This window comes from Ornithorhynchus anatinus, chromosome 10, assembly GCF_004115215.2.
Source record: "Ornithorhynchus anatinus isolate Pmale09 chromosome 10, mOrnAna1.pri.v4, whole genome shotgun sequence".
Classification (NCBI taxonomy): domain Eukaryota; kingdom Metazoa; phylum Chordata; class Mammalia; order Monotremata; family Ornithorhynchidae; genus Ornithorhynchus; species Ornithorhynchus anatinus.
The window spans coordinates 10,125,525-10,142,130 of NC_041737.1; the positions used below are offsets into that span (position 1 = coordinate 10,125,525).

Genomic DNA, 16,606 nt, shown 5'->3' on the forward strand with positions numbered 1-16,606 from the left:
CTCCCTGGGGAAGTCCTCTGCTGCCCCAGTGACAAAATCGTACTGTCTGTGGGTTTTCCGCTGGCCTTCTTGCTACTGAGGTAAGTTCTCATGACCGGCAGGTCCGGCCAACAAGCCAGTGCGGAAGGCGCAGGGAGAAGACAGGACTGGTTCTCCGCGTTTCCCCCGGGCATAGGCGAATGGACAGCAGGGTTCTTGGGAGAAAGGACCAGGCCCGCTCTGTGTTTCAGTGACAGCAGCGAACTGAGCCAGTGATGACTTGGTTTTCCTACATCAGAGCGTCTGACCCTGCCTCTGGTCTGCCCCTGCCCACAAAGGCAAAAGGGTTGGGGAAGGGATGCCCGGTCGCAATCGGTTGCTTTCCTTACCGAGTGGGGCTCTGTCCCCCTGGTCGACCTCCAGAACCGGAGCGGTGATCTGGAGCCCGGGGGGCTGCCCATTGGTGGGAAGTAAGTGCAGCGTCAGGGCCATCTCTGGAGTCGTGTGCTCGCCATCCGATACTGGAAAGAACCAGAATCCCAGGGCAGAAGCTCAGACAGTATTCTGGGGCCCCTCTGCCTCTCTCTGAACCCTCAGGCCTGGCTCAGGACTCAGAGGATTGTGCGGGCAAAGGGCAAATGTAACAAGTGGGTGAGGGTCCTGTGGATTGCTCTGGCCAAGCTTTCTGACTCATGGGGGAAGAGTAAGGGGCACAGACCAACCCTGGGGTGCCTTGAGCATGTCTTTGTGGAAAATCAAGGGACACAGTCATTCGGTGAGGATCCAAGGACAGATCCTCCAACACAGATGATGTTCACACCCCAGGAGATGGGGGAATCCGGTTCCATCATACAGAAATCCTTGACAAAAGGAGAGTGCTTGCATGCAGTGTGAAGGAAGGGAAATCAAGGGAAAAGAAGCCACTTTCAGTTGCCTGGTAGAAACTGTGTCCTAAATGGATGCCACCATTTTGAATGATAAGTGTTTTCAGGGCCCAATTGCCAGCATCCCACAGAAGAAAAGGAGGTCGATTGCCCTCTTCCTCCAGAGAGCTGCAAAGAATACTTTTTATAGTTGAGAACTCAAGAAATACTTTTTCTACTAGCAGTTCATACTGACTCCCGAGTGGTTAAAAGAAGAGGAAGAGAGGAATCCAGGACAGGGGACTGGGGCGGGATCAGAGCGGGAGGAAAGAACAGCTATCAGGCTACTAAAACAGAGAGGGTCCCATACCTGTGAAGTGGAGGGTGAGCGATTCAGGGAGACCTGGAGGAGCAGAAGAACAGATCGTCATATCCGGGAGAGGAGCGATGCGAGGGGGAGAGAGGCGGGTGTAGGGGGACCGGGGGGGGCAAGGGCTGAAACCCACTGGGGTGAAGGGAGGCAGTGTGTCCCCGTCCGAGGCAACCGTGGATCTGGCTCCTGGCCGGAGGCTTTCCCGGGGTGCAGGAAGAAGAAACTGGTTGTGAAGAGCTCCTGGAAAAGCCTCTTGCCACCAGCTCACGACCAGGCAGATGGAGGGCGGGGTCTCTCCCAGGCCCAAGACCGCCTTGGTTGTGGGCAGGGAATGCGTCTGTTTTATGGCTACATTGTATTTTGCCAAGCACTTAGTAAAGCGCTCAATAAATAAGGATTGATGACTGACTTCCCGGAATGGGAAGACGCCGAGGCCGAGGTTACCAGCGAAGGAGAAGGCCATCAACTCCTGGAGGTGCGGAGCGGCCGGGGGAGGCCGGTACACGACCTTTCCCTCGTCGACGTCCGCCTGCGTGAAGGACCGGGCGGGAGAGTACGGCCTGTCTCGGTACTCCACGGACCCTGGCAGGGAGAGAAGCCACAGCGAAGTGTCACTAGACTGGAAGCTTCTAAAGGGTGGGGACGGATGCTCCGAAACTCTCAGGACAATGCTCTCAACATAGTACATACATTGATTGACTCTTCGGAATGCTTGGAAGTACTCTGCATACAGTAACCACTCAATGTATTCTCCCAAGTGCTTAGTACAGTGCTTTACGCACAGTAAGTGCTCAATAAATATGATGATGAATGAATGAATACCACTGATTAACTGGTACAGGGGCACCTAATAAAAATGATAATAATGATGGTATTTCTTAAGCGCTTACTATGTGCCAGTCACTATACTAAGCATTAGGGTATATATTTGTTCATTCCAAGCGCTTAGTACAGTGCTCTGCACATAGTAAGCGCTCAATAAATACTATTGAATGAATGAATAGAAGGTAATTGGGTTGGACACAGTGCCTATCCCCCATTGGGTTCACAGTCCTAATATCCATTTTACAGATGAAGTAACTGAGGCCCGGAGAAGTTAAGTGACTTGTCTAAGGTCCCATTGCAAACAAATGGAGGAAGGGGAATTAGAACCCAGGTCCTTTGGGCTCCGGGGCCTGTACTCTATCCACTAGGCCATGCTGCTTCCCAGCTTGGGACCCAGGTGTTGAGCCACGGCATAGGACGGGTCTCTGGGTGCCGAGTCTGATTTCAGGGACCCCAGTCCCGTGGAGGAATCTGTGGATCTCAGCTCCGGACCTTCAAGAGCTCAGGTCCAGGGACCAGAAGTGGATGCTAAGGCCAACCGAGCCTCCCACCTCTGGCAGACCAGACAGCAGCAGATTGAGGCAGGAGGAAACACGCACAGAACAATGCCCACCCCGACCCCCCTGCCCGATCATACCCTCCCTCTCTCTCTCAAGCGCCCAGCCTGGCACCGGAGAGTAATTAACGAGGCAACCATCTGCCTGCTCGCTGGAGCTTTCGAGATGACCAACAGCTGGTGTCTCCTGGCAGCTGCAATGACTTCCTGGCAGGCTTGTCATGGCACTTGAGTTTTAAGGCACTCACTCAGCTCTCTCCCTCTACATATACTCACTCCTATCCCACTACGACCCAGCCTGCACACTTTGCTCCTCTAATACCAACTCCTTGCTGTGCTTCACTCTTGTCTCTCTGGCCACCCATCTCTTGCTCACACCCTCCTTCCTGCCTGGAACTTCCACCCTCTTCACACCCAGCACACTTAGCTTTACTAAAAGCACATCTCCTCCAAGAGGTCTTCCCCAATTAAGCCCTCATTTCCTCTTCTCCCACTCCCTTCTGTATTGCCCTCATACTTGCTCCTTTTACTCACCCCACTCTCAGTCCCACAGAACTTATGTAATAATAATGGTATTTGTTAAGCACTTACTATGTGGCAAGCACTATTTTAAGCCCTGGGGTAGATACAAGGTAATGAGGTTGTCCCACAGAGGCCTCACAATTTTAATCCCCATTTTACAGATAAGGTAACTGAGGCACAGAGAAGTGCCTGGCTTGCCTCTTGGGCACACAGCAGACAATGGTGGAGCTGGGATTAGAACCCATGTCCTCTGATTCCCAAGCCCCTGCTTTTTCCACTAAACCACACTGCTACCTGCTATATACATTCATAATTTACTTACAATAATAATGATAATAATGATGGTATTTATTAGGTGCTTACTATGTGCCAGGCACTGTACTAAGCGCTGGGGCAGATACAAGCAAATCGAGTTGGGCACAGTCCCTGTCCCATATGGGGCTCATAGTCTCAGTCCCCATTTTACAGTTGAGATAACTGAGGCACAGAGAAGCGAAGTTACTTGCCACGGTCACACAGCGGCCAAGTGGTGGAACTGGGATTGAAACCCGTGACTTTCTGATTTCTGATTTCTATTAATGTCCATCTCCCTCTCTAGACTGTAAGCTCCTGTGGGCAAGGAATGTGTCTACCAACTCTGTTACGTTGTATTCTCCCAAGTGTCTAGTACAGTGCCCTGCATTCAATAAGCTCACAACAAACAGGACTGATCGATCGAGCTGGCAGATGGATGCTCTCCCCATCTTCAAGGCCCCAACCCCTATGACACTTATATTCATATCTTTAAACTCTTTTGCTTCCCCTGACCTGCGATATATTTTAGTGCCCATCTCCCCTGCTAGAATGTAATCTCCTTCAGGGCAGGAATCGTATACTCTCCAAAGCACTTAGTACAGTGCTCTGTACCCCGTAGGTAAACTGTGAGCGTCTTAATGGTAGGGATCATGTCTGCCATCTCTGTTCTCTGTATTGTACTCTTCCCAAGTTCTTAGTACAGTGCTCTACACACACAGCGAGTGCTCACTGAATGCCACTGATCGATTAATCGCTCTTGCCTTGATTTGGTGGCAATGGTTTAGTGACGTGGTACACGATGTCTCCGCTCGGACTGTCGGAGTCTTCGAAGGAGAGGGCGCGGGGCTGGATCACGGTCACCCGGTCATCCTGCACCTACGGAGATACAGCGATGCAAGACTGAGTCACGGAAACACAGAAAAGACCGAGGGCTACTGAAAGGCAGCTGAAGGGCCCCAGGCCGTTCAGTGACGCTGATTCTCTGGCCCCCGCGTTAAAGAAGCGGAGAGAGAGCCTACCCCTGGAGCAGGGCGGTCTTGCCCCCGGACCTGAGCTTGGGTTGACTGCTGCTGCTACTGTCCCTGCTGCCAAGGTGTTGGCATCTCACCCTGCGCACAGCAAACCAGCTGCCCTCCTCACATGTCCACCCTGTTGGCCACTACTGATGGCTCTCACTGACACTCGGGCAGAGGGGCTGGGATGGGGTTGGGATGGGGCGCTGGGTGGCGTGGTGACTCGGGGGGAGATCACGGTGTGCAAGAAGAAGTCCCTGGCCCGGCTCGGCCCTGGGGGCTGGTGAAAGGACCCCAGGCTCCGGTGCCTGGGCATCTCCACTGGCTGGCACGGGGACGGACTAATACGTGGAGCGGTTGTCCTGGCGGCACCACATCAGCCGGGCCACTACCGGGCTCCGGGAGGGGAGGCAGCCGGCTCAGACCATCCACCCACCCACGCTGTCCAGAAAGCGGTGGGAGGGGATGCTGCCCACTGCCCCATCAGGGAGGCTTCTGGTTGGGGACAGAAGGAAAAGAAAATGGGAAGTCTTTGGAGCAGTAGGGAGGAGGAGGAGGCCGAGTGATCGGAGGGAAGGCAGAGCTCCAGCACTGGCGTGGGCTGGGGGTCACTTGGCAATGTCAAGAAGCAGCCTTCATCTCGGGGGCAGCTTTTCAGAAACTGATCTCTAAGCACTTAGTAATCATAGGCATATCTGGCCTGTGAGATGAGCATGGGATCCGCCAACAGAGAGGCAGTTTCCTTGAGTAGATTCCCCTTGGTGGCCTTGGCTGCTGACCACAAGGCTATCCTGGATATGGGAGGGGCTGAGACGCCCTTTGGCAAACCAGCAGGCTTCCACCGTCGGTCTCCATGAAGACCGTCTCTGCCACTCTCCAGATTCTCATTCTCATTCATTCATTCATTCTCTCTCCCCTCCCCCCACAATCAGTCATCCCACTGTATTGTGCTGTGTGCACGAGGGCATATCCTAAATAAATGTATATTTTATACATGCCTGTATTTACTTCATGTAGTTATGTGCACATCCCACACAATCAGCTAGAAAGACAAGGGGTAAACAGGCCCGATAAGGTTGCCGAGTCGACCAAACTCTCACTGGAGGTGTGCGGCCCAGAACCGGAAGGCAAACCTAATAGTTAGTGGCTTCTAGGCCTCCCCTATGCCCCGGGAAACGCTGCTACCTGGCAAGAGGCTCGTCTGCCTGACGGCGGTTCCTAAGTGATTCCAATCCACCTTCCGGCCGCCGAAGTGATGGACTGCAGCCCTCGCACAGACGTCGGACGCAGAATCCTTTAAGTGACGGTGTCGAGACCGACACCGGCTCTACCTAATCATTAACCAGCCCAGGTTCCGATCCTCTCACCCGCTGGCACGCAAGGTCCCGCCAACCCGCCAACCCCTCATTTCTAAGGGTGCAGCTGTCTCGGGATGGGCTGAGCGCCGGTTCTCAGAGAAGCAGCGTGGCTCAGTGGAAAGAGCACGGGCTTTGGAGTCAGGGCCCATGAGTTCGAATCCCAGCTCTGCCACTTGTCAGCTGTGTGACTGTGGGCAAGTTACTTAACTTCTCTGTGCCTCAGTTCCCTCATCTATAAAATGGGGATTAAGACTGTGAGCCCCACGTGGGACAACCTGATTCCCCTGTGTCTACCCCAGCGCTTAGAACAGTGCTCGGCACATAGTAAGCGCTTAACAAATACCAACATTAATTAATTAATTCTCCCGGGAGACTCCGGGTGGAGACTGCAATCAGAAACACAGCCACCCGGGGTGGGAAGACCCCAAAACCGCTTGGTCCGTTGCGGGTCGGCTGGGCCACGGCCCGGTCTGACCCTGAGATCTGTTGTCCTGAACTACACTGACATATCTCTGCATCTACCCACCACATAAAGTGAAATGGCTTTCTCCAAAAAGCTGAGTCCGCTGCACCGGAATGGGTGCGAAGCCTCCCAAACAAAGCCCCAACACACAACTCCACTTTGGGCTCAGATGTCCTGGGCCTGGTTTTTTCCCTGACTTGGCAGGAAAGATTTTGGAAGAAAGAGTAGGGCGGGGGGGAGGGGGTGCAGCAAGGAGGCAGCACGGGGACCGACGCTCTGGGGTCTGCGTGCGGCTCTGGGTTGGGGAAGCACCGGGCTCCTGTCTGGTGCCTTCCCAAAAGGGAGCAGATGGCGAAGGGATCTGTCTGGTAAAAAAAAAAAGTCCTGGTACAAAAACTAGCCTGTGCTGTCTGGGGTCTGGAAAATGCTAAAGCACGGGAGCCAAGATCCTTCCAATAGGACTGTCCAGTGGCGTATGGCCCAACTGGAGCTAGAGCCACCATCTTGGGCTGATACAAGCCCAGCACCATAGCCCGTTGATGAATATTTCCTGGGATCTTTCCCTCATCTCTCTCCATCACCCCCACATTACCCCCAACCTCCGTCTTTAGCAACACCCAGCCCCAGCCTCTCCTCAATCTCATCTCTCTCACTGCCGACCTCTCGCCCACACCCTGCCTCTGACCGGGAACGTCCTCCCTCCTCATATCCGATAGACAATGATTCCCACCCCCCTTTCAAAGTCTCACTGAAGGCCCATCTCCTCCAAGAGGCCTTCCCTAACTAAGCCCTCCTTTCCTCTTTTCCCACTCCCTTCTGCGTCACCTTGACTTGCTCCCTTCATTCATCCCCCCTCCCGGCCCCACAGCACTTATGTACATATCTGTCATTTTATTTATTTATATTAATGTCTGGAGTCTCCCCCTCTAGACTGTATGCTCGTTGTGGACAGGGAATGTGTCTGTTATACTGTTATATGGTACTCTCCCAAGCGCTTAGTACAATGCTCTGCACACTGTCAGCGCTCAGTAAATACGACTGACTCCCCGGGGTAAATGCCCAACCGGAGGACCCCCCCCAGTGGGGCGGCTGGCAGCTCTGGGGTCTCTGTTTTCTCCCCGGGGCTCCCTCGCTCAGAGCCCCTCCCCCGGTAACCCTGCCCAGCGGTGGGACGACCTCCCTCTGGACTCACCTCCAGGTGGAGGGAGGAGCCCGGGGAGAGCTGGGGGGCTCCCGGCGTTTGGGGCAGGATCCCGATGTGGAACACATGGCTCTCGGTGTGGCTCTGGGGCAGCCCGGCAGGGCTGGACACCTGGAACAGAGGAAGGAGTCGCCCGCGACGATTCCTGAGCTCGGGTCGGTGGGCCGTGTGAGCCCAAACCCACCGCACCGCATAAAATGAAAACAGAATATCTGCTCTCCCTCCTTGTCAGGTTGTGAGCCTGGCTGATTAGCTCAGTTGTTTGGGGGTGTGGAGCTAATAATGCCAAGGTCACAGGTTCAATCCCACTTATCCCTCGAGACTGTGAGCTAGTTGTGGGCTCTTTCTATTGCTGTATTGTACTTTCCCAAGCGCTTAGTACAATGCTCTGCATACAGTAAGAGCTCAATATTTACGATCCAATGAATGAATAAGACTATGTCTAATCTGATTACCTGATTCTACCCCCAGAACTTAACACAGTGCTAACACAGTGCAATGCTTGGCACCTAGTAAGCATTTAATATTACACTTATTACTATAATTATGATTAGCCTTTCTGGCCAAGAGGTGGTTTTCTGTTTGGCCTGTGCATTCACTACCAGACTCCTTCCTCCCTCCCTCCCCACCAGCCTCATCTCTGGCTATGGAGAAGACAGGCGTTATAGCCTTCTATGGGGAGAGGAGGAGTTTTCAGGGCCCATGGTGCCAGGAATAGAAAAGTTGAGAGGCTTTTTCCTGCCACCCAGGGACCTTGGGATGGGCAAACTTTGCTCCCCTCCCAATTGTGCTCCCATCCTGGCTTCCCCTCTTTGCTTTTCCACTGGGACTGCTCACCCAGGTCCCTCTGGTCATCAGTCCCCCAGTCCTCCTCCATCCCTCTGGCTATCGGTAGCCCTGTCCCTCCAGCCCCACAGCTGACACCCCGAAGTCCAGCAGGCCCCGTAGGACTGGGGAAGACCCCAGCAGTACCTCGAAGCGGAAAGAGTCTTGCTGGGCCTGGGCCGGGGTCCCGGAGAGCCGGTACCACACCGACCCGTCGTCGATGTCTTGCTGGGTGAAGGTGGCGGTGGGGATCGGGGCTCCCTCCCCAGAAGAGGGCTGCTCTCCGTCGGCTGGGCCATCCGCAGGCAAGGTCGGAAGAAGAACCACCTCCCCTGCAGGCACAGACCGCCCAATAAGGCCCTGTCCATCCTAGGGCCGGGCAACTCAACCCTGTTTCTGGGCCATTTTATAGAATAAAAGAGGAGAAGGAAGAGGGAAGAAGGAAAAGGAGGAGGAGGAGGAGAGGAAGAAAAAGTAGGGAGAAGAGAAGGAAAAGGAGGAGGTGGAGGGAGAAGTGGGAGAAGGTTTTCACCCTAAAGGTGAGACAAGGGGAGGTCTTGGAGAAGGGAGGAGGGGAAGAGGAAGCTAAATGGGGATGAAATATCTGTTCTCCCTCCCTGTTTGAGCTGTGAGTCCCATGTGGGAAAAGAACTGTATCTGAATTGCTTATATTGTAGCTATGCCAGTGCTTAACAAATAATAAATGCTATTAAGCTACTAACAGTCTAAAAAATTATTCATATGATTATTCACCGTCTTGGCCTTAAGCAACACATAAGTTACCCAGTTGCCTCATGGGAAATCCCCCCAAGTTTCTTTCTGGATGCTTTGGTTACTGTTGGCAGGCTGACAGACGGGGCCCAGGGGTCTTTAATCACCACCGTTACACTGTGCCAAGCTGCGCTGCCCTGACTGGGACAAAATGTTTCCTCATCTCCAGGCCGCGAGTGGCCGTGTCTCCCGCCACGGGCAGGATTTGAAAGGAGAAAAGACTGGACCTCATCTCTCTCTGCAAAGCAATCCTGGTCCTCCAGGGTCCCAGGATGGGGACTGGATGGGCATCAGCCAGATGCGTGGGGTGGTACTGGGCCCAGAGCCCCACCGGCAGGAATCCAACCTGGTAGGGGATCACTGGATCCTCCCTATGGCCCCACGGTACCAAGTTCGGGCTGGTCCCGTGCGACGACGTAGACGATCTCTGAGGGCCTGGCACCCGGCGCTTCCGCCCGCAGGATCTGCCTGGTGATGGGCAGCAATCCTCCTCCTGGGACCCAGGCCAGGAAGTTGGCCAGCAATCGAGCCCCGCTGCTCTCGCCACCGCCGTCCTGCAGGAGAAAGCCAATGGTGAGAACTAAGGGGAGAGGAGAACGTGTCGGTTCCGAGACCCCAAGATGTACTCGTCGGGACTCCCGGATCTGTTGCAGCTGCTCTCGGACCTCCAACACCCGTGTGTGTGTGCCCCGGGGTGGGGGCTGGCACGGTGGGAAACTGAGGCATGAGGTCCCAGAGGGATCCAGCGTGGGAATGGGATTCAGGAGTCCAGCCCCGCCCGCCGGCTGTTACTGCACTGGCCTGCCCAAGGTCTCCACTGGCGAGCTCTGGGTGGCAGACACCAGGCTGCTTCTAGGCCAGCATACCAAAAACTCTTTCTACACTGGCATGCATCACACTAACGGGCTTTAGGAGAGTGGCTCCAGGGACAGTACCAGGGTAGTTGCCACAGTGAGGGGAGAGGATGAAGCAGGTGCAGACCAGTCCAGGGGAGCTTGGAGGAAGAGGAGGAGGAAGTCTTCCAGCCCACCCACCTCGACGGCTCCTCAGCTATTCTCTCCCAACCCCCGTTTAGACTGTGGGTCCCCCATTTAGACTGTGAGCCCATTGTTGGGCAGGGATTGTCTCTATCTGTTGCCGAATTGTCCATTCCAAACGCTCAGTACAGTGCTCTGCACATAGTAAGCGCTCAATAAATACGATTGAATGAATGCATGCATCTCTGCCAACTCTCTCATCTCTGACCCGTGCAAATGCTCTCCCTTGGCTGAGGGGTAAGGAGATGACCCCTGCCTCCTTCAGCACCACCAAATCTTGTTCCTCCCCTTCTTCGAAGCCCTCTTATAAAGTCACCTCCTCCAGGCAGCTCTCCCCAATTCCCAACCAATCAATTTCTCCACCCATCAATCAGCAGCATTTATTGGACACCTACTGAATGCAGAGCACTCTACTAAGTGAGTAAAATCTTGTTGGTAGACACGATCCCCGCCTTGAAGGAGTTTACAGTGTGACGCGGGAGATGGACGCTAACGTAAATTTCAGAAGGAACTGTCTGTGAGACAGTACTTGGCGAACAAGCACAGAAGTGCTCTGGGAGGTTGTGAGTTTCACCAGGGGCTGTGTGACCCTGCAGACACCGTTACACTTGGAGAAGTTGGAAGAAAAAGGGACTGTGTCTGTCTTACCTAATTACCTCCGCGTTTAGATGGGTGTTTGACACAAAGTAAGCGCCTGACAAATACCACAAAAAAAATGTGCCCTTCCCACCCAGACATAGCACAACTGTTCAGCAAAGCTGGCAATGAGCACCAGATAAGAGTTAAGGATAAGGAAGCCCTCCAGCTAGGGGTTCGCTGAAATCTGCCAGAACAATCTCTGGAAGAGACTCAGGGAGGGGAAAAAAAGAAGCTTGCGGGTGTGTGTTTGTATACATGCATGCCCATGTTGGAAGCAGTAGAGAGGGAAAGGTGGTGGGGAGTGGTCTAGACAGCCCGTCTTTGGAATAGTCCTCTCTCCTTCCTCTCCAGGGTGGCCATCTGGGTGAGGTGGGGATTGACCGGCTGCCAGCAGGCCTCAGGCTCGGGCCCTCCCCCTCCTCTCGTTCACTTCTTCGACCGGCATCAACGGGGACTAACCGTGCCCTTTCCTGCCCCCGGTGCCAGCGGACACTGGCTGCGGCTCTCCCCCGAGCACAGCACCTACCTCTGGGGCGATCTGAACCCGGAGAAGGATGCTGCGGAAGGAATACCCGTCGCCAGCCTGCAGGAGGAACACGTCGGCGGCGCCGTCCGAGCCATCGTGGGCATAGTGCAGGAGGCCGGCGGCCAGCTCGTCCAGTCGGAGCTGGCGGACGGGGGCCCCCGCGGGCCCTGGTGACAGGAAGAGGCGGCCGTGGAGTGGGGGGTCCACCACCTCGACCACCACGTCCCGCGGGGGGTCATCGTCATCTCGGATATCCAGCAGCTGGGGGGAGATGGCCCCGATCTCCCCCGGGGCCAGCCGGAGGGCCTCATTCTTCAGCACGTAGGGGCCCTGTGGAGAAAGACAGCTGTCGGCTCTGGGGTCTGGAAGAGCAGGCAGCTTGGGGGCAAGGGGAGGGAGAGAGCAGAAGGGACACCAGACCCCCCTGACCGTGAGGTGGGTGCTGACTGTTTCTGTCTGCCTCTCTCTGCTGGCCTCTATCAGTCTCTTCTTCTTTCATGCATTCATTCATTCAATCGTATTTATTGAGCGCTTACTATGTGCACAGCACTGTACTAAGCACTTGGAAGAATACAATACTGTAATAAACACTCTCATTCCCTGCCCACAACAGGCTTACAGTTCACAGCGGGGGAGACAGAAGTGCAAATAAATGAAATTAAAGATATGTGCATAAGTGCTGAGGGGTTGGGAGGAGGAGCTGGGAGTCAGCTGCTGTCTTTCACAGCCGCACAAGCACACGCGAGCACGCACACACACGCACAAACCTGCCGCCGAACCTCGAGAACGGGCTGCAGACACCATCACACATGAAGAAATTGGAAGAAAAAGATCCTCTGCAGAACTCAGATTTACCGAGTCAAGCCGGATCTATGTGTGTATGTGTGTGAGTGGTTTGTGTGTGTGTCTCTCTCTGTCTCACACACCGACCCACAGACACACACACACACACAGGCCAGGGTAGCCAGGACTGGGGAAGCCGGGCCTTGAGCAGCCAGGACTGGTATAACCAGAACCGGGGCAAACAGGACCAGAGCAGCTAGGACCAGTATAACCAGAACTGGGGCAAACAGGACCGGGGCAGCCAGGACCAGTACAACTAGAACCAGGGCAACCAGGACCAGGGCAACCAGGACCAGGGCAGCCAGGACTGGTATAACCAGTACTAGGGCAACCGGGACCAGGGAAGCCCACGTCAGTGAGCAAGTGCCCAGGCTTTTGGCCTCCAAAATGCACCCTACAACTGCTTCTAGAGAAGCAGCGTGGCTCAGTGGAAAGAGCACGGGCTTTGGAGTCAGGGCTCATGAGTTCGAATCCCAGCTCTGCCACTTGTCGGCTGTGTGACTGTGGGCAAGTCACTTAACTTCTCTGTGCCTCAGTTCCCTCATCTGTAAAATGGGGATTAAGATTGTGAGCCCCACGTGGGACAACCTGATTCCCCTATGTCTACCCCAGCGCTTAGAACAGTGCTCGGCACATAGTAAGCACTTAACAAATACCAACATTATTATTATTATTATTATTCTTTTTTTTTGGCCAAAGCAGAGATGAGGTGCGCTCAGCCAAGTTTACTGGGCCTGCCAATGGTTCCTCGTCCCCGCCCCGGGCTTCTGGCCGAGCGTGGTGACTTCGGGGTGGGGCGGGGAGCCGGGAGAAGGAGAAAGCCCTCACCTGGGTGGAGAACGCGAGGGTGTCGATCCTTTCTGGCTCGGAGGAGAACCGTCCATCGCTGACCCGCAGGGAAAAGTGACCTTGTCTGGATCAGGCCCCGAGACAGAAGCAAAAGGAAGGTAATTGAAAGTTTAGTGACGGCCTAGTGTTAGATGGTGAACGGTACCGGATGAATCAGGATCGGCTGTCTCAAGTGGCAGCACCTTCATTGAACCTGGAGGTAGGGTGACTGGCGTGTAGGTTGACACATTGATCTAACTGTATAAAGTCATCTTTGGCACACTGTAAAGTTCTCTCACCTCAAAAACACCCCACAAGTGCACTCTCTCTCTTTCTCTCTCTCTTCCCCTTCCCCCAAGCCCCCAGGTCTGGGATGGTGAGTGTCACCTAGGCACAGAGTGATGCCAACACTGTCACTCGGACAATTTCCAGAATTACGTGGTAAAATGAAAATACCTTCCAAAGGGGCCCTCCATGATGACAAACCATCCCAGCCGGGGGTGGGGGGGAAGAGGGGGAGGGAGAGACAGAGAGACAGAGACAGACAGACAGAGTGAGAGAGTGTGTGGGTGTGTGTGGGCACACGTGTTCTGAGGTTGGGGTGGGAGAGCTTTACAATGCGCTGAAGACAACTCTATACAGTTAGATAGGTGTATTAACCTCCCTCCCGAGCGCTCTGCCTCCAGCCTCTCCCCCCCCTTTTTTAATGGTATTTCTTAAGTGCTTACTCTGTGCCAGACACTGTACTGAGCCCTGGGGTGGATATCCGCTAATCAGACTGGACACAGTCCATGCCCCACATGGACTCACAGTCTTCATCCCCATTTTGCAGATGAGGTAACTGAGGCACAAAGAAGTTAAGCAATCTGCCCAAGGTTACACAGCAGACAAGTGGCGGAGCCAGGATTAGAACGCGGGTCCTCAGACTCCCAGGTTCCGGGTTCTTACCACTAGGCCACACTGCTTCCTTCAGGCAGGCTCTCCCACAACTTGACACAACAGTGTTCTCCGCAAAAACCTCCAGGGGCTGTCCACTCTCCCTACATCAAACAGAAACTGCTTCCCTTTGTTTTCCAGGGTGTTCAACCCCAGTTTTCTCCATCTTCTATACGGTCTCTCTCACTCACCACCTCTGGCAGCTCACTGTGTCTGCTCCCCCAGCCTGGAACTCTCTCCCATGCTCAAATAATAATAATAATAATGATGATAATAATAATAATGGTATTTGTTAAGCAATTGTGCCAAGCAAATCTGCCAGACCTCAGCCTTCGAAGTCCTCCTATAATCCCAGCTCCTCTGGTAGCCCTTCCCTGATTAATTTCCAAACCCTTAAGTCATATGAACCTAAAAGAGAAGCAGGGTGGCTTAGTGGAAAGAGCCCAGGACAGGGAGTCAAGGGATCTGGGTTCTGGTCCCGGCCCTGCCCCTCATCTGCCGTGTGACCTTGGGCAAGTCGTCTCACATCGCTGGGCCTCAGTTTCCTCACTGGTAAAATGGGGACTAAATAATAATAATAATCATTATAGTGTTTGTTAAACGCTTACTATGTGCCAAGCACTGTTCTAAGCACTGGGGTAGATACAAGGTAATCGTATTGTTCCACGTGGGGCTCACAGCCTTCATTCCCATTTTACAGATGAGGTAACTAAAGCACAGAGAGATTAAGTGACTTGCCCAAGGTCACACAGCAGACAAGCGGTAGAGCCAGGATTAGAAGCCACGTCCTCTGGCTCCCAAGCCCGTGCTCTTGCCACTAGGCCATGCTGATTAAATGCCTCTTCTCTCTCCCCGCTTGGACTGCAAGCCTAGCGTGGGTCAGGGACTCTGTCCCATCTGACTGTCTCGCACTAACTGCCCCAACACCCAAGACAATTCTCGGCACTCAGTACCCACTTATAGCATAATGGATAGAGCACACGCCTGGGAGTCAGCAGGTCATGGGTTCTAATCCTAGCTCCTCAAGTTGACTGTTCTGTGCCCTCGGCAAGTCACTTAACTTCTCTGGGCCTCAGTTATCTCATCTGTAAAATGGGGATTGAGACTGTGAGCCCCACATGGAAAAAGGACTGTGGCCAACCCGATCTGCTGGTAGTCACTCCAGAGCACAGTACAGTGCCTGGCACTTGTAAGCACTTAACTAATACCATTACTATTATCATTAATAATCACAATAATAAACATCATCATAAATATTCTTGATCATTCAATCATATCTAATGAGCGCTTACTGTGTGCAAAGCACTGTATTAAGTGCTTATTCTTGTTCTATTCCCTGTCCGATCCTGGTTCTTTCTACTGTTCCCACTCCTTGCAATCCCCATTATCGTTACTATTACGATCGTCATTACTAGTAACGGTTGCCGATTCCAGTGGCCACAGCAATACCAACAATTACGAGACCAAACAACGGCAACGGCGGCTGACCTGGGCATCTCCGGGCTGTGCACGAAGAGCACGCTGTGCTCCCGGAGGTCGTCCCAGGTGAAGGGGTCGCTGTCCTGGAGCAGCAGCCTCTCCCCGCCGGCCCGTCGGAGCAGCAGCCGGCCATTGGTGGGTGGACGCCGGACCTGGAACAGGAGGTCGGCGACCCTGCCGTCCGGGTCGTGCGCGTCGAGGAGGGAGGGGTCCAGCGGCCTCGTCGACCCCACGCCCAGGACGAGGGAGCCGTTTGCCCGGAGAACGGGCGGGTGTGCGTTGCCTGCAAGATACCCCAACCCAGAAGGATGATCCGTGGACGGTTTCCATGATGACTGTGGGACGGGGATCCGGGGGGGAGGGGGACCGGGGAGCAGTCCAAAGGCCAGGAGCGGGGGAATTCCCGGAGCCCCCTGAGCCGGGCGCCAGGGATGTTTCTACTATTTCCATTAGGTCTGGGGCTCCTCTCGCCAGCCTCAGTCCCACGGGCACTAGAGGGTACCCACGACTGAAACGTGGGCAAGATGCAAAGCCTCTGCCACCCTCTGGGGCAGCCGGGCCCGCTCCTGACGGCAGCTGGGAATTCCTCCTGTCCCACCCACGCACACCCTGTTGCCAAGTGTGCCCTAGGCACCAAACATTCAATTAATCAACGGTATTAAGCGCTTGCTGTGGGCGGAGCATCGTATTAAGCACTCGGGAGAATACAATATGAGAGAGTGGGTAGACACGTTCCCTGCCTACAACAGGCTTACAGTCTAGAGGGGGATAAAGATATTTATATAAATAAATTACGGGTATGTACATAAGTGCTGTGGGGCTGCAGGGAGAACCGAATAAAGGGTTCAAATTCAAGTGCAAAAGTCATACAGAAGGGAGTGAGTGGGAGAAGAGGCAATGAGGGCTTAGTCGGGAAGGCCTCTTGGAGGAGATGTGATTTTATTAAGGCTTTAAGGTGGGGAGAAGGATCCTCTGTCAGATGTGAGGAGGAAGGGGGTTCCGGGCCAGTGGCGGGTCATGGGCAAGAGGACAGTGTCAAGATAAATGAGATCCAACTCTCTCCCTATCTGATTCTCGCTGAGGGGAGCGGGCGCTAGCCTTCTGCTGTCGGGTGGAAGACCTGACCGCCCTGGTTGCCTGGAAGCCGAGAGGGGATGTGGTTTAAGTCTACAAGTCCTTGGAAAGGAGGACGGGTTCAACGTGGCCTGGTGGTTCCCCAAATTCCACCTTACCGGGGCCTGGCCTGGTTGTTGCCCAAATTCCACCCCACCGGGG

At 54.2% G+C, this 16,606-nt stretch overlaps 1 protein-coding gene across 2 annotated transcripts in view; it reads right to left on the bottom strand.

The window, feature by feature from the left end:
• FRAS1 (Fraser extracellular matrix complex subunit 1) overlaps window positions 1-16,606 on the bottom strand; it is a 156,294-nt gene that overhangs the window by 60,751 nt on the left and 78,937 nt on the right. For both annotated transcript variants that reach the window (XM_029073328.1, XM_029073326.1), the window contains exons 28-37: window positions 15,341-15,614; window positions 12,917-13,001; window positions 11,246-11,575; window positions 9,432-9,597; window positions 8,420-8,604; window positions 7,439-7,558; window positions 4,174-4,288; window positions 1,660-1,797; window positions 1,213-1,245; window positions 369-500 (exon numbers count right to left, since the gene is read on the bottom strand). In XM_029073328.1, coding sequence (XP_028929161.1) covers window positions 369-500; window positions 1,213-1,245; window positions 1,660-1,797; window positions 4,174-4,288; window positions 7,439-7,558; window positions 8,420-8,604; window positions 9,432-9,597; window positions 11,246-11,575; window positions 12,917-13,001; window positions 15,341-15,614 — 1,578 coding nt within the window. The remainder of the gene's footprint in view (window positions 1-368; window positions 501-1,212; window positions 1,246-1,659; window positions 1,798-4,173; window positions 4,289-7,438; window positions 7,559-8,419; window positions 8,605-9,431; window positions 9,598-11,245; window positions 11,576-12,916; window positions 13,002-15,340; window positions 15,615-16,606) is intronic.